At 49.5% G+C, this 20562-nt stretch overlaps 1 protein-coding gene across 8 annotated transcripts in view; it reads right to left on the reverse strand.

Moving 5' to 3' along the window:
* Positions 1-1641: 1641 nt before the first annotated feature.
* Positions 1642-20562, reverse strand: part of PHF21A (PHD finger protein 21A) — a 211182-nt gene continuing 192261 nt past the window's right edge. For 4 of the 8 annotated variants that reach the window (XM_036764211.1, XM_036764207.1, XM_036764203.1 and 1 more), the window contains 6 exons: positions 20104-20164; positions 16544-16707; positions 13109-13264; positions 10175-10250; positions 8675-8778; positions 2413-3170 (listed from right to left, as the gene is read on the reverse strand). In XM_036764211.1, coding sequence (XP_036620106.1) covers positions 2916-3170; positions 8675-8778; positions 10175-10250; positions 13109-13264; positions 16544-16707; positions 20104-20164 — 816 coding nt within the window. In that variant the 3' untranslated portion in view covers positions 2413-2915. Of the gene's footprint in view, positions 3171-8674; positions 8779-10174; positions 10251-13108; positions 13265-16543; positions 16708-16776; positions 16800-20103; positions 20165-20562 lie in introns of all 8 variants that reach the window. The other 4 variants (XM_036764210.1, XM_036764209.1, XM_036764208.1 and 1 more) reach the window with 2 other exon arrangements.

The raw sequence follows: 20562 nt of genomic DNA on the forward strand, positions 1-20562 counted from the left end.
ACCTGAGTGCACAAGCTAAGTGCATCCTTTTTACTGTCTCCTAACTTGTGCTATGTTTACACTTAGGAAAAAGACAGCTTGGGGGCGATTTCAGGTTGTAGTCTGCATCTGGCTCACATCCCATCCTGCCCAGCCCATTTTTGAAACTTCCCCACACCTTCATGCCCACAGAGCACTCACTCCCAAGACCTTTCTCCTCTGTCGGAGTAAAGGCTCCTGACACGAGTTCACATTTTGCAGCTACTTTTAAGAAATTATAATAGACACTCCTGGGTCGCCCAATGAGCCCAGGCAAGTCAAAAAGAGTCCCCACCACAGAGATGGGGGAGAAACCACAGCTGGTCTGGGAACTTCAGCCAACTATTTCTGGGACAAGCCTGGGCTTCTCCCAAAGCTCCCTTGTTTCTAGGGGAAGGGAGGGCCTGGGTCTCCATGATCTGAGCTTTGGACCTGGGTGGGGATGCCTCTGTCCTCCTTGCCCCGACCCCTACCAGGTACTGACTCTGAGCCTGAAGTATGGCCATCTGTCTCCCAGCCTGAGCTTTTAACCCTTTCTCTGAAGCTTCTGGGGAGATGGCAGGGGTTCAGGATATGGATGAGATATGGATTTCACTATTGACATTGGATTTCATCCAAAGGGTCCTTTTTACACAGCCTCTACACCCTTGTAAGTGGGGAGGGAATGGGTCTGGCTAACAGTTTTTCATGGACATGACTGGGGGACCAGCTGCTGCCTGGAGTAGGAAGTGGGCAGCAGGAGGGTGACGAAAGATGGCCAACCAGATTCCCACCTGGGGAATTCTTAACCTGGCAGGGATGTCTCTCTTCTGCTGGGCAGCCAGATGTAGCCCACTGTGGAAAGTTCTCCAGATGCACACGAAGCTGACACAGCTCCAGGGAGGCCACACAGGTCCAGGAGGCAGCAATTCCCTTCCCCAGGGACAGACACTCAAAGTGTCCATCTACCAAGTAAACTACAGTGGTTTTCTCAGGAAGGGAAGAAACAAATACTAGAACAAAAAAAGCAACATAAAACCAATGCCAAATGATCTTCTGGCCAAGATCTGTCTGGGAAGACGACAGCATAGAATCCATTCCTTTTCTCTACCTGGCATCCAACATGGATGGAGACTCAAAAGGCAGGTGGGACTTTCTGGGGCACCAGGTGTGGACGTGGTCACCTAGGTGGGCCAGTAGGGGAGGGCAGACCTAGCTACCCTTTCAGTGCGCTTGCCGAGGGGGCTCTCAGCCCTGCTGGCACCAGGGCCCTTGGTGGAAATCCTTGGAGATGGGTTCTCTTTCACCTCCAATCATCTGTGAGAGCAAGAGGTGGGGACCAAGTCACAAAGAGATGGGTGGTCCCTTCAGAGAAGGGAAGAATGGAGGGAGGGGGAGTTCTGTGTGTATCACAGACTCGGGGTACAGGGGCTCTAACTCGTCTGCCTAGAAACACGCCCACAGCAGAGCAGCCTTGTGAGCAGCAGATGCTGTGCTAAAAAATTAGAACTACACAGTCTTCTCCAGTTCTGACGCCTTTTTAATAGAAATCACTGTTTTTAGGAAACAAATAGCACTTGTGTAAATTTTTTTACAATGTTTCTTACCTTGATCTTAATTTAAGTAACACTAGGAAGACCTCAATAGCTTTTATTTTCCTTTTTAATTTAAAAAAAAGTTGTTGTCGTTTTCCCCCAAGATACAAAGATTTTGCCCTTGCATAAAAAAACAGTGCCCGAACGATGACACGAGGACTCACAAGACTCACTGCATCTCACTGACACTAGGACTCCTAATCTCTACCATGCAAGGTCTCCTCTACCCCGTAACCGGACTGTCAGCCTCAAGAACAGCGCTTCGATTCCCCATTTTAGTTTTTGTTACAAAAAAAGTCAAAGAAACATTTAAAAAAAAAAAGAAAACAAAGAAACGTCTCGGTTAAGTTTCACACGTCTGGGCTGTGGGGTGCTTTGCTCAGGCTCTTTTCCGCTTTATAAATATAGAGAAGGGATGGAGCTCTGTTTTCAAGTAAAATCGCCCACCTGCCTTTTTCCTCCGGCCTCCAGCACCCCCGGCGGCGGCAGCCCCGGGCACCTGACTTTGGGGGCCCCCCCCAGAAAGTGCAGCTGGCCCCGGGGCAGAGCCGGGGCGAGCTCATTCACCAAAGCGCTCGGGGCTGCTCCGGAAGGATTGGGGGAAGCCTGAGGTGGTGGGGCTGGGGGTCCCCCGCCAAGGTGGGAGCTGGGTGCTCAGGGAGAAACAGACCTGGGAGCCACTTGCCGTGGCCATCTCCTGGCACCCGTCCCCTCTCCCTCTGCCACTGATATTAAATACTGCTTATCTGATATACTTTTCCCACCCTCGGGCCCACCCCCTCCCCTGCCCTCCCCTGCCCTCCCCACCCCTTCTGGGCACTGTGATTGCTTAAATCTGGATTTCCTTTTTTTGTTGTTTTTGGTTTTATAGTCGTGAGAGTTTAGAAACAGGAAAGCCCACACACTCTTTGGACTTCTCTTCCCCACCTAAACCAACTGCTCGGCAAATAAGGATCTGAAACCTGCTCTCCTCTTCCTCCCTGCTCCCCAGCCCAGCCCAACCCAACCCAAGCCCTCGTGGCTGTGGAGGCTGCTGCAGGCACACACTGGTGTAGAATAGAGAGAGTAAATATATATTTCACTTGGCACGGTGCTGGCAAAGCACCCCCAGCTGGCACTGTTTCATGTGATGCGGTCCAGACTTTGCATGTACACACAGAATAAGGAGGATCAATTGGCAAACTCCGGCACCACCTGGCACAAGCATCTTCTCTCTCTGGAGCCAAAGCTTTAACCAAAGGAATCCTGCCCTTCCCAGAAGAACCCGGCTCGGCTTTTCTGGCATTTTCGGGGTTCCGCTGCCGGCCCCACCGCTGGGCCCTGTTATTTAGTCTCTTCGCCCTTGTTACAGTTCACTGTGCAGCTCGGCGAGGGCGAGGGCGCCGGCGTGGAGGCCGCTGCGGGTGCGGGGGGCGTGCAGTCCGGGCCGTTGGGCACGGCCGCCAAGCCGGCCTCAGAGTTCATGGGCTTGGACAGGTCGATGCCGTGGATGAGGCGGATCAGCTGCTTGACCTTCTCCAGGGAGCCGTGCATCTCCTTCTGTCTGGCCAGGATGGTGTTCTTCATTTCCATGCATTTCTGTAGCAAAAGAAGGAAGAGGACAGGGGCACTGAGTGGTCGGTTCTTGGGCCCCTGCTCAGGGGGGGATGGGGAGGAGGGGAGTGGGGGCGGTTAGGGGGTGGGTTAGAAGACACCTGAGAGAAGGGACCAGGTGCAGCTGCAAGAGGAGAACCACTTTTCCAACAACATGCCCTGTAGGAGGGCTCATCATTTAGGCCTCTGTTCTTTAGAGCCAGCATGGGGGCCAAAGAGTCTGGGGCAGTCCCCTGGAGTGGGCGGCTAGGTCTATAGGGCTGCTCTACAGCTGAGCTGGCTGTGGCCTGGAGCTGGAAGAGTGTTTGTCTGTGTCTGTGTGAGGGGGGGAGGGTGGTGTTCAGCCTATTTCCAAGCTTCCCTTCTCACCCTCTTCTATCCAGTGAGCCTGGCCTCCAGGCTGTTCTTCACACATGAGACCCTCCATCCACCGGCTCTGGGCCCTCTCTCTGGCTCCCCTCCCTCCTCTGCTCTGACTACTGAGCTTCCTGGCTTCCTTTAAGTCCCAGCTACAATCTGCTTCCCCATCCCCTCTGAATTCTAGTGGCTTCCCTCTGCTAATTACTTCCTATTTATCCCGTACACAGCTTGCTGTGTACATATTTGTTTGCAAGGTCTCTCATCAGAATGGAAGCCCCATGAGGGCAGGAACGGTCTTTGGCTGTGCTTAATACAGTACATGGCACGATTAGTGTTTATTGACTGAACGATTGTCAGCGAGAACTATGGAAAACTGGACTGAACTTGAAGCGACTTAGCACTGAGCCCTGAGTTAGCTAGAATCTATGCAGACAGACCCACAGAACCAGCCCCAGGCCAGCACAGACTCCTTCTGGACCCGGAGCACACAGGGCCTCTTTCTTTGCTGCTTTGCTTTCTAGGTGGCCTCTAGTTCTGCCTCTGATAGGTGAGAGCTAGGGCTAGAATATGTGGCAGGGGAAGGGAGGAGAAAGTCCCTGAGCCACCTGCTCCCTCCCAGGAGTTAATGCCTCCCTGCCCCATGCTATGACACACATTCCCACACCCACAGCTAAAGGGTGCAGGTCACCACAACTCAAGGGGGCTGTTAATACTGCCCCCCACCCAATCAAAATTGGAAGAACAGACCTCAGCAGGCACTTAGTCCAGCCCACTCCCGCAGGAGGAGTCGCTCTCCAGGGAGGTCACCTGCCTGGTCTGTGCCCCCTGAGGCACTCTCTGCCCTCTGAGAGAGCTCTGCTCTTTAATAAGTTTGCTTCCTGCCCTCTGCAGCTCCACTGAGAGCTCCTCATTCTTCTGGAGCCAAGCAGACCAAATGGACCCCCTTTTCTATGTGATAAACACTTGAGGATCGTCATCATGACCCTTCTATGACTTTCTTGGCCAAACCGACCCAGTTCGATGTTTGAGGCCCTTCCCTATTCTACCACAGCCTTTTACACCGAGCACCCAGAACTGAACACCATAGGACAAAGGTGGTCTGCCTGCTGGGACCGAGGACAGTAGGGCTGGTCTTTCCTTGTTCCTGGGTGGTACCTATGCCTCTCCTAACGCAGCCTGAGTAACTCCCTTGGCTGCCGAACCAAACCTCATAGTTAGCTCCCTAACAGCCAAGCCATTTTGGAGACAGGCAGCTTTCTAGCCATGCCTTACCCTCATCTCGCTCTTGTGACCCCAATTCTATAACTCAAGGTGGCTGGGTGGTACAGTGGCTAGAACTGGGCCTGAAGTCAGGAAGACCTGAGTTCAAATATGACCTCACACGTCCACCAGCTGTTCGACCCTGAGCACGTCACTTGACCTCCGTGGGCCTCAGTTTCCTCATTTATAAAATGGTGATAATGATGGCCCCTTCCTCCCAGGGTTACTGTGAGGATCAGATGAAACCGCTCTGCAGGCCATAAAATGTCATCTCAATGCTCCCTATCACATCTTTACCATCGACACCAATCCCTGAACTTCACCGCCCACTCTCTTCTCCACTGCTTAGGCCTTTCTCTCTTCCCATGCTCTTGATCTCCGTCCTCTGCAGGAACTTGCTTCTTCCCTGCTCCACGTACCTTGTCTCTCTAACTTGAAGCTGTTGGCTCATCCTGTGCTGCCTGCAAACATGCCCAGGCCCCTGCCCCTGCTCTTCGCCCCCCTCCCCCAGATCCTCCCAAGCTGCTCTCTTCTCTCTCCTCAGACACGGAGACTCCTAGAAGAATGAGGTGACCCTCAGTGCCTCCAACATCATTTCTCAACTTACGCCCTGGCTCCTGATTCTACCATTCAACTGAAACTGCTCTCGTGAAGGTTATGGAGGGTCCCTGACTTGTTCAATCTTCGGCCGAAGTTCTTAGCCTCTCGGACGCTGCTACTCATTCCCTCCCCTGCAGCTCCTTCTTCCCTGGCTCTCTCACCCGTAGCCCCCATGATGTGTGGGTGCATACAAGATTCACTCTCCTGGCTCTTCTCTTTTCTTTCCACTCTCTCAGTGACCTCATTAGCTCTCCGGAGTTCAATAATCACCTAGAACTAGATGACTCCGATATTTACATTTCAAAAATGCTTGCTGAATTACTCTAATACTAATATTTTTGAAGAGACTTTATATTTGACCCTACTAAATTCCAGCCTATTAGATTAGTTAAAACTGAGCCTGGCAAGATTTTGTTTTAACCCAGATTCTTTCAATACAATTCTGTATCCTCTCCAAATCTGATCTCTGCCTCCTCTCCAACAGACTGGCACAAATGTCAAACAGCCCAGGGCTAAGCCCAAGAGCCCTGAGGAGACCCCCTGCCAAGATGGTAGCAAACCATTAATGACTACGCCTTGGATGTGGTCATTTAATCAGGTCTGTAGCCACCTAACTCTACTATCTTCTAGGCCACATCTTTCTCACTTTTCTTTAAGAAGGATGAGAGACTTTATTAAATATTTTGCTGAAGTCTAGGCAAGCTACATCAGCAGGATTCCTCTTAACCACTGAGTTGGTAAGCTGGTCAAGGGAGGAATAATGACCTGACATGACTCTTGAAGGAGCCGTGTCGGCTCTCTGCGATTAGCGCTTCCTTTCCTAGATGCCTACTGGCCATCCCTTTAATATTATGGGCTAGAACTTTGACAGGAATTGAAGGGGAACTTGGCCTATAGTCTGGGAGCTCCATTTTCTTTCCTTTTTTTTAAAACTAACATTTATTAAGTGCCTACTATGTGCCAAGCACTGGGAAAAACATTTTACTAATATCATATTATTTATTTCTCACAATAACCCTTGAGTTAGGTGCTTTTATTATCTCCATTTTATTTATTCATTTATTTTAAAATTGAAGAAATAGGCTCAGAGAGCTTTAGTGACTTGCCCAGGGCCACACAGCTAGGAAGGATGTGAGGGAGGAATCAAACTCAGGTGTTCCTGACCCCAGCTTGGAGCTCTGTGCCCTGTGGCACACCCCACCCCCCAATTCCCTTCTGGTACCTTTCCCAGCCTTGATCACTAATGGGGGCTCACCATTCACACCTGCCAGCATTCAGTGAGGGGGCGGCCCTTTGAGGATCTTCTTTATCTTGGGAATCTATCAGTCATAATTCTGTTGTTATCTCTGGTTCAAAGGTTGTTCTTGGTGAGGCAAACAAATGCCTAGTAAGAAATGAGCCACTCTTACTTGTCTCTGTCACTAGTAATTATTCTAGCCAAGGCCTCGAGGCCACATGTGGTTTTCTAGGTCCTCAAGTGCAGCCTTTCGACTGAATCTAAACTTCACAGAACAAATACCTTTCATCAAAAGGAATCCAGACACTCTGTGCAGGGGTCAGTCCCATCTCTCCTTTGAACCGCCCTCCCCTTGCTACATACTGGCCTGGAAAGGGGTGCCCAATATGTCTGGCTCTCCACTGCCCCTTCCTGGCTCTCCTTTCACCAATTCTCAGCAACCTCTCAATTAAGGATAAGTAACCAACACGATCACAACAGCTGCTGTATCATGGTGCCCAGGCCACTCTTCCTGCTTGGAACCCTCTCCTCCCCAACACCCACATGGATGTCCCCTCAGACTTGCCGACTGCCCATGAACTCCATCACCCGGCCACACCTGGGCTGTCACATTCTGCATCTCACCCTTCTCTTCATAACCAGAGCCTCTGGCCTTCCCCACTCTGATCATAGCCCTCTCCCCCAAACCTATTCTCTGCTCATGGCAACTCCCCAAACCCCAGCCCCCCACACTTTCCTCAGCTGCTAGCCCTTCTCTGATTTCATTTTCCTTTCCTTCTAATCTGGACCAATTGGCTACTGCCCCGTGACTCTGACCTCTCCAGCCCTCTCCCAGTCCTGGGGCTGCTTGTCCCTGGCCAGAGCTCAGCTGGATTTCCGCCATCACCTGCCTCCTCCACTCCTGCCCAGGTGCTGAAGGGAACCACACCAAGTGGGCCCCACCCATGGCCAGGCAATCCATATTCTCATTCTTCCCTCATTGAGCCCGAGTCCTCACACAAACTACCTTAACCTTTCCATCACTCCATGAGCCTATCCTTCCTTCCACGGCCAAGTTATCCCAAGAAGCCATCATCCTCTACTCCTCCTCCTCTTCTCAGTTCTATTCCTATAAAAATGTCCACTTGTGGTCTCCACTTCCCTCTCATTGCTCCATCATTTGCAATCTGGCTTCTCATCTTGTCACTCAACAGACACTGCTCCTGGCTGCCTCCCCCAGCTCTGAGTGCCACCTCCTCTGCCCCCCTCACCCCGTCTCTTTGTTCCTAACTCTCTTGCATGGTGACCTCATCTGCTGCCACTGGCTAAACTCTCACTCTAGGCAGATGTCACCCGTTGAGTCTCTGGCCCCAGCCCCTTCCCAGCTTCGGTTCCATACCACCAACTGCCTCGTGGACATTTCTAATCTAACATCTTAGAAACAGTTCAAATTCAACACATCCAAAACAGGACTTCTCGTTCCCTCCCAAACTCACCCACTGACAAAACGTCCCTGTTTCTTCCAGGGGTCCCCACACTCCTCTAGCCTCCCAGGCTTGTCACCTTGACCCCCCATACCTAACCTATGTCCTACGTCACCCAGTCTTGTTCTTTCCCTCATGCTCTGTGTATGCAGGCAAGGTGTCACTTCAGGCCCCACTACCACCCATCCTCCACACAGCCGTGGCACTCTCTTGCCCATCTTTGTGCCTCTGTCCTGGCGGCTCCTGTCCCCAGAATGCTCTCTCTCGTTCCCTTTAAGATGCAACTCGAGCACCGCCTTTTACAAGCATCTTCCTGTGTTTCCCTCACTGACTACCTGGGGTCTGATGCTTTGCTTTTGTTCTGCCCAGACTTGTACAAGCACGTGGTGTGGCCCATGACTGAATGGAGCAGGGGCCAGGCTGCCGTCCTGTCCTGCGGCCTTGCCAGGACCTGGCAGTAGCAGGCTCTGCCCCCTGAGCTGGCTGAGTGGGTTGGTCTGAGAGTGACCCCTGGGCTGCTGAGGGAGGCCCGCAAAGTGGTAATTAGCAAGTGAACGAGGTCTCCTTACACTTATAGAATTGCTGAGCTGCTTCACCTTCTGCTCCAGCTGCTCCCGCTCCTGCTTTAAATCTGAACTCCATTTAAGCAGCTTCTGTTTCTCCTCTTCTTTTGCTGTAACAGAAAGGGGAATGCACTTACAAAGGGACTCTCCTAGACGACATCTCACCACCAGTACCCACATTTGAAAGGCCACAACCTTTCTTCACTTTACAGATGAAGAAACTGGGCTTAGGGAGGTGGGGCCCTGCTTAAGAGCACAAGACTCATGAGGGTCTGAGCCAGGACTCAAGGCAGGCTGCCTTCCAAACCCCAGGACCTGGTTCTTTCCACTCCTCAGGGGGCTCTTCTTGTGGATGTGGGCCTACCCTGACAACAGGACTGTGCAGGAAAACCCTGAGCAGTGACCCTGGTGCCACTGCTCACCTGAGCTCTGACTTCTTATCTACCCAAGTTGCCACTTGCCCTTCTCCTAATCTGGCCATTGTTGTCGATGGCAGCTGGCTCTCCTATTTATTCAGCCTCACAGTCCCATAGTTTTCTCTGATGACATCAGCTGCCAAATCTTGCCCATTATACCTACAGAATCTCTTTCAGATCTAGCCCACCTTTTTAATTTGCACTGAAGCCACCCTTAATTTTGGCCCACATCTATCACCGAGAATAGCAGTTCTTAAAGCGTGGTCTGAGGACCCTGAGGGTCCCCAACATCTTTGAAGTGGCTCCATAAGGCCAAAATTATTTGGTAAATTTTAAGAGTGTAAAGGACCTGTCTTGAGACTGCCAAGTTTGAGAATGGATGAGCTAGTGGAAAGAAATTTCCTTAGCTGCTCTTTCTCTTTGCAGGTTCTTGGCTCTCCAAGCCATTCTTCACACAGTGAGCCTCCTGAGGAAATTTCTAATTGCCTCTCTGCTCAAGAACGGGCAACTCCCTGCTACCTACTGAATTATCACACAGATTCCTAATCCTGGAATTCAAAGTCCTTCATTGGTGGACTCCAAGTGGCCTTTCACACACAGAGCTTTCTGGTCAAAATGGAGCAGCTTCTTCCTGCTGTTTCTGTTTATGCCATCACACGTGCCCAGAATGGCTTCCTGCCCCACTCTGATCTCTGCCTTGCGAGATCCATCACCAGCACCAGCTCTCCCAAGAGGTTTGCCCCGATCTCCCTAGCTGGTGGCTGTTGATGATCTCTTCTCAATTTCTCACTTTTGCACATTGCCTCGATGTCTTATTTTGGTGATCTGTATACATGTTTCCTCTTTTTCCCAGCGGGAACTATTTCCTATCCAGCACCTAACATTACACCTTGTGTATAGGAAGCACTCAATCGATGTTTACTTTGTTGAGTTTAATTGACAGTACTAAGTTTTCAGAAACTGCCTTCAGGTTAATAGGTTATCATCTCTTCCAATTAGAAGCTTTTAATTTTTAAGGTTCAATTTACTTTTAAAAGGCAACGTGGCTTCCCACCAGGAATGACAGATACGAGGCCAATGCATTCTTTACCTGCTTTGTAGGCAATATAGGAATGAACAATTGCTAAAGTCCCAGGCCAGGGAATCGCTTCTTCCTTTTTCAGCATCTGAAAGAAAACACCAACAACATTCCAATGATCAGAGTTTCACTTTGACAACGGGACACCATACAGAAAAACACAGCAGGCTGTTGGCAGACGTAACCCCATAGACACAGAGCCTTCCGATATAAAGACTGTTGGAGGAATGCTATTGGTTCTGGTCTAACCCGGCCCTCCCTCACCAGCGTCAGTCTGTGATGATAAACTAGGCAAGACTCTCATGGGCCTTCAGCTTCTCCTCAGGAAAGCACTGAGCTTCCACTGGATGGAGGCTTGGGAAAGGTGACAGGAAGGGAGAAGCCTGGCCATTGCCCATGGGCTCAGACAGACAGACAATAAGCATAAGCCCCTCTGAGTCTTCCAACAATGCAGCACACAAGGGGAATGTGGGATGTGACTTCTTCCCCACTCTCTCCTGCTCCTGAGATCCCATCACAGACACTGATAAACTGGTGTGATGATGGCAATCAAAGCAGGCTTGACCATGGCCTCACCTAGGCTTTCTCTCTCAATTCTCAGCATTTTTTCCCCTTTATAAAAATACATAATAGAACTCAATAACCCAGAGCTTGATCAAGCGGAAAATGTAAATCACCTAGGAAAAAACTCCTTATTTGATTAAAACTGCTGGGAAAAGTGGAAAGCAGTCTGGCAGAAATTAGGCTTAGACAAACACCTTACACCACATCCCACAATACATTCTAAATGTACATGTAATCTTAATATTAAAGATAATACTATAAAAAATTGAAAGAAAAAACAGATCATATGCCTCTCACCGCTAAGGGTAAGCAATGTATTCATAACCAAACCAAGGATACATGCAATTACAAAAGATAAAAGAGATAACTTGGATTACTTGAAACTGAAAAGCTTCTGCAAAGACAAAACTAATGCACCTAGGATAAGACGGGAAGTGATCAAATGGGAAAACATCTTTGTATCAAATTTCTTTGATAAGGGTTTGGTATTCAAAATATATAAATGATTACTCTCTCTCTATATATATATGTATGTATATATAAAAGCCTAGAAGCCATTCCCCAACAGATTAGTATTCAAAGCATATGAACGGTCACTTCTCAAAAGAAAAACTGCAAAGTATTAATAACCTTTAATATTTGGAGAATGCTCCAGATCACTAATAAGAAGAGAAATGCAAAGCCAAACCACACGGAGGTTTCATTCCACATCCCACAAATTGGCAAAAATGACCAAAAGGCAACAATCGATGCTGGAAGGGTTGCGGAATGACAGGCACACGAACACACTGTCAGTGGAGCTGTGAGATGGAACCATCGTTTTGGAAAGCAATTGGAATTATGCCAATGAAATGACTAAAATGTCCACAGCCTTTGAACCAGAGCCTCCATCGCTGGGCCCACAATGCAAGGAAGCCATAGTCATGGAGAAACTCTAGTGTATTTACAGCAGCACTTTTTGCGATAGAGAGCTCAGAAGTGGAGACAAAGTAGATGCCCATCAACCGGGGAATGGTGACACAAACTGTGGCGTGTGAATGTAACAATGTTGGTGTGCGCTAAGAAATGACGAACGGGATGAACACAGGAAAGCATGGAAGGTCTCTAAGAACTGACGCAGCGGGAAGTCAACAGAGCCAAAAAAACCAACACACAGTGTGACAACAACAACATACATGGAAAGAACAATGACACACACACACACACACAAACAACCCCCAAAGTAAATGTAACAAAATGATAAATAAGACCAAGCAGGACCTGAATGAAGAGCTGTGAGAGGGCACCCCCAATGTCGTCTGCATGGAGCTGGCAGGGCCACAGGTGCTACACACTGCACATATTTTTGGACTTTTTCAATATATTCATCAGTTGAACTGATTTTCTTTCCTCTCAAAAAATATTATTTGTTATATGAGATGGCACTCTGGGAGGGGGAGGGATGTTTGGGATTACTATGGTGATCTAAGAAACAAGATTAACAATAAAAATTCATTTAAAAAAAGCCCAAAATGTGAAATATCTCTCTTCCAGGGCCCATCTGAACAGCGCTGATGCATCAGTCCTCTGCTAAAAATAAACTATTTGGATAATGATATTCACTTAAAGAGATATGAGGAAGAGGTGAGATGAGAGGCTTGGGTCTTCCACTCTGTTACCATCTTGATAAAGTTTGGGAGCATCCTGTGGACTTAGGATGGTGCCAGGTTAAAAGAGAAAACATGAGCTTTTCTCCAGCCAGGAATTACGGGAGCTGAGACAAAGTACTCCTGGGTTTTTCTGGCTTCTGGGGTGACAAGAATTCAGTCAGGCTCCAGGGGCTTCAGTTGTGGAAAACTGAGATTGTGCTTTAAAATAACTTGTTTCCTGAAGCTGGGGCCAGAGGAGGGGAGTGAAGGACTTGCTGCCGCTTTTCCTAAACAATCTCTGGGCAGAAGGTCCAGGCACTGGGGTAGGACTATTCTTGGAGCAATGTGTATTAGAGGGAATAGGACAGAGTGCTGTGTATGCTGACAGTTTAAGGGGATAAGGGCAATGACAGGTCAGCACGTGTCCTTTCCATTAAGGGCTGGAAGCTCGTCTAAATCTGTATTTCCAATTGGACGCTCAGCAGCCATCTCATGAAGAGGCTGGAAAAACTCAGAGGTAACAATGGACAGAAATGCATATTTTGTGAAGGGGGAGGAGAGCACCAGCTTAGTGCACAGGGGAGTTCAGCGAGCATTCTAATGGTGTGTGTGTGTGCGTATGCATGTGTGCACGCTGCTTCTAAAAGGATGCTCTCATCCATTTGCATCAAAAGCAAGTTGATTCCAAGTTAGGGGACCAGGCTGGCCACACAGGGGTCAGAGCATCTTCACCTCCCTGTCCCTCACACAGTACCTGGTCTTGACATTTGGGACAGATCCACATGCCCTTGGGAATAGTTTTCAGAGGAGGGTCCAGACAGTCCAGGTGATACACACGGGAACATGTGTCACACATTAACAACTGCCCACTTTTTCTGCACACGCTGCAAAAATCCTCATGGATATCACCCTAAGAAATTAAGAGGAGGGGGTGAGAGAGAGGGCAGAAAAATACATTTTGACTTTTAATTTTCACACCCAAGATGAATATTTTTAGAACAACCAACTGCTACGGGCAGAGTGACGAGCCTTTATCACCTTTCACCAAGGCTAAGGGAGGGAGCAAGGAGCTGGTAGCAGACAGGCTTTTTACTTTCCTATCTCCTTCCCCAGCCCCACCCTGGGTGTAGCAGACGGCCACCTGGATGCTCTGCTGAGAGCTCCGATGTTCCCCACGGGGACGTTTTTCAAATTTTAAAGTTAGGGTTTAGAGAAATCATCTATACCCAAGAAGCCCCATGTTACATTTAAAAAGGATGCCCTCAAATTTTTTTTTGACTTTTGTGAGGGGGGGAAACAAACAACCCCTCAATCTCAAATCCTAAAGTAATTTTTGGTTACTGGGGGGGGAGGGTAGAGTCAGATCACAGCCCAAATCCCTTTACCTCTCTGGGCCTCCGAGGCCAACTCATCCTGCCCCTTCATTACACAGATGAAGAAACTGAGGCCTGGAGAGGGAGAGGGACCTGCCCAAAGCCACCCAGGCAGCAGGCAGCCAGTTAGTCAATAGACTTTTATGAAGCCCTTATGCTAGCTAGGCCAGGCTCTGTGCACCAGAAGGGGACAAGAGCCCCACAAAAGCACCCCAAGCAGGTCTGGGCAAGCTACAGCTCTGCCCCTCTCCAAGCAGGACTGTGATGACAGCCGGCTGAGGACGAAGGGAGCTGCCGCTTGAGCCCAGAGTGTGACTCAGAGGAAACCCCAGGGCCCCTGGAGGGCCGTCAGCATCTAGGCTGCCCGATCTATGGGCCTCATCAGAGACTCCACATGACGGACAAAAGACTGGCTAAGAGAGAAGCCGCACTCAGCTGGTGGCCAGAAGGAAATCCTGAGGCTGTGGTGACAGAGTATCGGGAGGCCTGTGGGACCCCTAGACAAGAGGGGGAGGGAATCCCTGCTTATGGAAGCTTCTGAGTTCCTCCTCAAGGAAAGGGAAGTTTTCTATTCTCTCACCAGGTAGTCTAGCTACCTAGAACCAGGGAGTGAACATCCTTACAACAGTACAAATGGGCAGATTTTAATCTTTATTAACAGGGAAATGTTACCTCTGGGCAGTAAACTAGATACTTGGCCCATTTGTAAAAACGGCCAAACCTGGGGTGACAAGCTGCTCTCCCTTTTAAGGTTCTACTCTTCATCTAACCACTGCCCGAAGGTGGGGATGCCCTCTTCAGAGGGTCAACCCTGCATGCCTCATAGCCCCTGGTTGTGCATGATGGCAGCAGCTCCAGCAAGCTCACTGACAAAAGAGGCTTTGTGGCTTGATTTATCTTTGTCAAGGAAGTTTTCAATTAAGAAATAAGGGAATGTGTGAGGCCCAACTGAGCTCTGCTGATTTGTGGGGCGGAGAATGGAAGGCCCCTTAGGCCTCCTCCTCACACAGGGAAACGCTAACCCCTCTGGGGCGCCTATGGGAAGGAGCATACAACATGAAGCCACTTTGGCCCCTATCAAGTTATTTCTCAGCACAAGGACAGGGCTGGGGAGGCCCAATAAAATACTGTACGGAATAAAAGATTTCAGGTCTGGAGATCCATTGATAATGACTACTGTGAATCAAATGGCAAGTTGATAGAGGGCTAAGCTATGACACCAGCAGGGAGCCCTGGTCCCAGTCAGCTGCAACCATCATACTTGTTAAAAGCACACACGGACACACACACACACACACACACACACACACACACACACACGCACGCATGCGCATAATGCCACACACGCATGCGCACACATGCACAGACACACGGACACGCTCACGCACGTGCACACACAGACATGCACATGCACACACACACACACACACACACACCGCACACACCCCATCACTCTGCCCAAGGTCCTTCTCTTCTAAAAGCCAGGGATGGCGGTAGCCCAGGGTACATTGGCACATGAGTGACCAGCCGGGTCCCACAGTCCCAGCTTCCTCTAGATAGTTCCTGATCCCTAGGAACACCTAGCCTCTCTACTGTTAATTGTTTAATGAATGTTGCTGGGGCTCGTGCTCCCCAGCAGCAAACATGCAGGGCTCTGTCTGGTGATTTTGATCATTGCCACTATTGGGGGAAGTGTAACGTAGAAGTCAACTCATCTTTTTAAAAAATCCATTCCATTGGATGTAACTAAAGGGGGCTCTGAGCAGCAGATCTAGTGATTTCCAAATCCAGTCTTCTAAAAAGAACAATGTGGAATCAGACTAAAGCTTTTGGTTTGCAATCTGATCCTGGCAGGCCCTGTGGGTTCAGTCTTTCTAATAAAAATGTCCCCCCACAAAGGCTCGTGGGCAGGAACGCAGCAGTGGTTTCTCAACAGGGATCTGCCACCTGGTGGGGGCTCCCACCAAGAGCTCTGTGAGCTTGTGGGTCCCTTTGGCAATGGGATCATCTATGTTGTGCCAGGGTCCAACTAAGTGCTTATCCGAAGGACAGAAGGAATTCAAGTCCTAATTGGGCCAATCAGTGACCTTGGCCTGTGCCCTCCAAGGAGGAGGAGGAGGCAGAGCTCAGCCTTGGCACTCAGGGCTCATTCCTTATTTCTTAACTCCCGAGGATTCTGCTTGGACTGCTCTCAGCAAGCTCAAGGTTCTCTGAGGAGGGCCAATTCCAGAGGGTATTTTGCCCAAGGACACAAACTTTGTGATTTAGATGAGGAGTGGGCTTCTCTCCTGCTACTGGTCTAAGTGGCGATCCACTATTGGGGTCTCAGTTCACACACTGGTGGATGTGAAGTGAGTGATCTGTAGCAAGGCCTCCCTAGTAATCTGTGTTTGACCCACTCCACTCACCCTGAAGGCAAGTCTCTGTAGCTGCCTTTAGCCACATGAAACTGGGCACAAGAATGTCTGGAGAACTAAAGCCTGATGTTGGATGATCATTTTCAAAATTGAAGTGTAGATGACTATGGAAAAATTAATGCTGCTCATTTACAAGAACCAAATCTCCTTACTTATTGGGTGTCCAGTCACCCCAAATCTGGGTCTGGGCATCCTGGCTTCATCTTAAGATGCTTAATAGCATGGCCAGCCCCATGGCTCCAGAAGGACCTCATCTGAGGCTGTGGAATGTCCTTGGGTGATCACAATATTACCGCAAGGGGTCACATCTAGCAAGCGTGCTGAGTAAGGAGGCAGCCTCTGAGAGCATTTACCCCCAATTTTAAGCTCTCAGAAAGAAAATGTTTCCAGATTACTTACGTCTGTGGAGGTGGGGCTGGGCAGGGACACAGGCTGAACAGGTGCAGGGAAAGTGAATGTGGTCTCTGTCTTTTCGTTTTCAGGGGAGTCAGGATGACTGGATGGGGGGGATGCTGGGGTCAGGGCTCCAAAGCCCAGCACCGCATTGTATTTTGGAGGACGACCTACATGCCGAGAGAAGGGAACAAAAGGGGAGGAGGGAAGGGGAGAGAGGGGAAGATGATCTTACATACCTTTGGCCAGTGATCCTCATTGGCTAGCATGGAAAAGGAAGTGAGGGAGCAGACAGGAGGTTAGTACAACAGTCACAAAGAAAGGAAGAGAAGCTGAGATTTAAATGTCATTAGAAACATCGATGTGACTCTCACAGCAGCAGTGCAGCCAAGATGCACAGAGCCTCAGAGAGGGAGGGAAGGCCCTAAGCTGCGCTACCGGATCATTGCCAGGGGCAGCTTAGAGCAAGGCCCTGGACTTCTATGGCCTTTAATTTCAGGGGAGAAAACAGATGCATGATCCCAATGGGGAGCTCAAAGCTAAGGATCCAGGGAGAGAATATCTGTTCTCTCTGATTTCTAATCCAGCTTCCATGGATCTGTTGCGCACACCCTTAATCCTAGGGCTCACTGCCCAGGACCCTCTTCCTCCTCCTCTCTTTGGCTCACAACATGCTCATTCTGCATCTAAACACGGGCAGAAGCAGCTCGAAGCGATATTTGAATGAATCCCCCTTTCCACTTAGCAGATTCAGGGAAAGATCTAAAAAGATGTCTTGGGCTTAGCAATGAATTTCTCTCCTTTCTCCCACTTCAGTGGGTGACTGACAAGTTTTACATTTACCAGTCCTCTCCATAAACTATGTATAAAGGCAGAAGTCTGAAAAGGGAGTTTCTTCCCAAGTCCCCTGAGGGGCCCCCTGCCCAGCAAGGTCACTGGCTGAGGGGTCGGATTAGAGCAGCAGCCTTAGAGGCTCCCACTACTCGGCTCCAGGTCTGACAGCCCCACTTGTACCATGACACGTGGGAGACAGATCCCTTGTCCTCAGTGCCTCTAAGCTGCCAGTCATCAGAAGTGCAGAGTCAGCACACATAAAGGAAAACGAAAAGGAAGACCAGAGGCTGGACAGAAGTGCCCATCACCAGGGGAACAGGGCCTGAAGGCTGAGCTATCTGTTAGAGAGACTGTGACCTGCTGGTGCTAACCTGGCCATGGGACTGTGCTCAAAGAGACAGGCCCTCTGCACTGACTTATCCAGCCGCTCTTAGTGTGCTGATTTCTAAACCCAGTATACAGCGTTAAGTTTAGCCTCATTCTTTCCCACTCACTCAATTCTGTCCATTCTTTTATGGCTGAGAGAGAGAGAGACTTATGGATCCCAAGCCCAACATCTAACATGTTTGTTATCATACCTAGTTTCACATCATTTGCAAATCTGATGTCACTGACAAAAAACCCAGCCCAGGTCCAAGCATAGATCCTTGGGGCACTCGACTGGAGCCCTCTTTCCAAGCTGAAATGATGACATTAATGATTTTTCTTTGGGCCTAGCTATGCAGTCAGTTTGGAAGCTGTCCAACTGTAGCCCACTCCTTCCTCTTGCTCTTGCCAGAGAGAGGGCCTTCACCAAACGCTTTGCCAAGCCCTGGGTCACATCTCATCTACAGCATTCCCTGATCCTGTAGATTAGGAGAAGGAAGTGAACTGGACCTGTGGCTTCAGCAGTACAGGGGATGCCCAGGTAAGCAAACTCTCTCTACACATGTAACTTGATATGAGAGCTGCCATAGGGACTGAGAGATTAAGTGAACTGCCCAGGGGTCACAAGCCAGTATAGTCAGAAGGAGGACTTGAATCCTGGTCCTTTGGACCAGTTTAATAAATCTGTCATAAAAGGAAAAAAAAAAGACTTGTTCTTGCTCAAGTCGTGATGGCTCTATGGGGTCATTGGCCCTCTCTCCCTTTAATTTTCTGCTCTAGAATTCTGCCAAGAACAAAGCCAGACTCCCTCACTGGTCTCTTCCCTGAGACCGACTTCGCAATTCTACTGACCAGGTTCCAAGTCCCTTGAGAGGTCTGGGTCCTGGTGACATGGACGCGTCGGTGGTACCCAGTGTTGTCTTTCACCCTTCTCATCCCCTTACTTTTCTACTTCCTATCGCTTAAGCTTTTCCCTCTCGTTTCCAGGCCCAGGATCACTGTCCTTGGCTGGGAGAATAGCTCTCCCTTCCTTCAGTTACCTGTGAGGTCCTATCCCTTTTCCTCCCTGGCCTCAGTTCATTCTGACCCACTTCTTCCTGGACCTCATCACATTTTGGCCTTTATACTCATTACCTATCCCTGCTTCCACTGCCTGCACGTCTTTAAAAAAAAATCTGTTTCCTGATGAGTTCCCTGTACAGACACATTGGTTTCTTTAGCCAGCTCCCCCATTTCTTCCTCACGGGAGTCTCAGATGTGGGCTGACTTCCCCTGTAGAATTCTAGTCCATGGGACACTCTTGGCCCAATCTAAGGTGCACAACTGATTACTTCCCTCTTTCTTCCCCTCCCTCACAGACGCTAAGGTGAAGGGGTTCCTTCCTCCCCCCCTGCCCATTCTCTCCCACTCTAGCTACTAGCTCCTCCTTGTCGGTCTCCCATTCCTCATCTTCTGGCCCTCTAAGGGGCTTAGTTTAGATATTGGGAAGAAATTCCTGATGGTTAGTATTTGTTCATATTAGAATCTGCTACCATTTGAGGGGGGGGTCTTTTCCTTTTTTTTCTAGTTTTCTGAAAATAAGAGTCATCTCTGCATGTGTGGCTTTGGTGGGACACCAACTCAAGGCACAGTAACATAGCAGACAACCTCTCCCAGGCCCCCACATACTTGGTGTCTGAGTCCGGACAGCATTATCATGCTCTCTCACCCTCCTAGCCTCCTTGTACGGGGATTCAGGGATACTATATCACATGGAGAAAGAGACCCTGGGATGTCTCATGGATGTCCCAAGAGCCCCTGGGGACCCTTTTTACAGGACCAATCCCATGTCAGCCCATTCAGACCAGTGTAGAGAACTCATGCTGCACTCTGAAGGAGAGTTCCGCCTCTGAAAGCAGCATAGAATGTCAAGAGTGAGGCCTGAAAGGAACGGATGGGCATCTCTGGGCTTTCCTGGCTTCTTGAGAGTATTTGGATAACCTTTTCTCACATACATGGGGCATTCCATATGACTTACTTGCCCTTCCTAGAAAGCCTGAAGCATCCCACTCTGCCTCCTGGCGGCAGCAGGACCCAGCTGGTAGGAAAAGGCCCCTAACAACAGAAGGCTCCGCTCTGCTGGGGGATGCTGAGAGGGTATGTACTCAGCACGCTGTGTTCTTAGTGAATGGCCTGGTAAGCATGGGGCAGAAAGGTGGCGCTGAAGCCACCCCCTGCATCTTTCGGTTAAACATCAACAACCTTCACGAGAAATCCCTTAATCTTCCTCTTCCTATTCTCAATGAATAAGGACAATTTTCGGGCCGGATGCAGGGCACAAACAGACAGCAGAGCATTAGCAAGGGGTGCTACTGAAGGACACTCACCTCTCTTCCGGGTCCCAGGATGCATTGTGCTGTTCAGGTACGTGACCGCACTCTTCTTACGCTTGGGGAACACAAAAAGGGAATGCAGCTATTATTAAATGCACGCAATGTGAGCAAACTGAAAATATGGGACTTGGTGACTGTCCATAAGTTACCTTTTAGGGCCTCATCACCTTCAGATCTCAGCACTAACAGGTCTTACTGCCAAGAGACCCAGCTCTCAGACCCCACCACCTCGTAACCCTCAAGGGCCTGCGACGTCTATGCTCAGAGCCCGCCTAGCACTGCACAGGTCCCATAACAACTCACAGTTCTATCCTGGGCTTGTGCTTGTTCAAACTCAGGGACAATAGAGGGGGAACCACTAGAAGGCATGGCTCACTGCCCTAGGCCGGGGAGATGTGAGGGCACTGCTTTGGGGCTTCAGCGAGGAAGCAGCCCCCCACCCAAAGAAGCAGC

This window comes from Trichosurus vulpecula, chromosome 6 (genome assembly GCF_011100635.1).
Source record: "Trichosurus vulpecula isolate mTriVul1 chromosome 6, mTriVul1.pri, whole genome shotgun sequence".
Classification (NCBI taxonomy): domain Eukaryota; kingdom Metazoa; phylum Chordata; class Mammalia; order Diprotodontia; family Phalangeridae; genus Trichosurus; species Trichosurus vulpecula.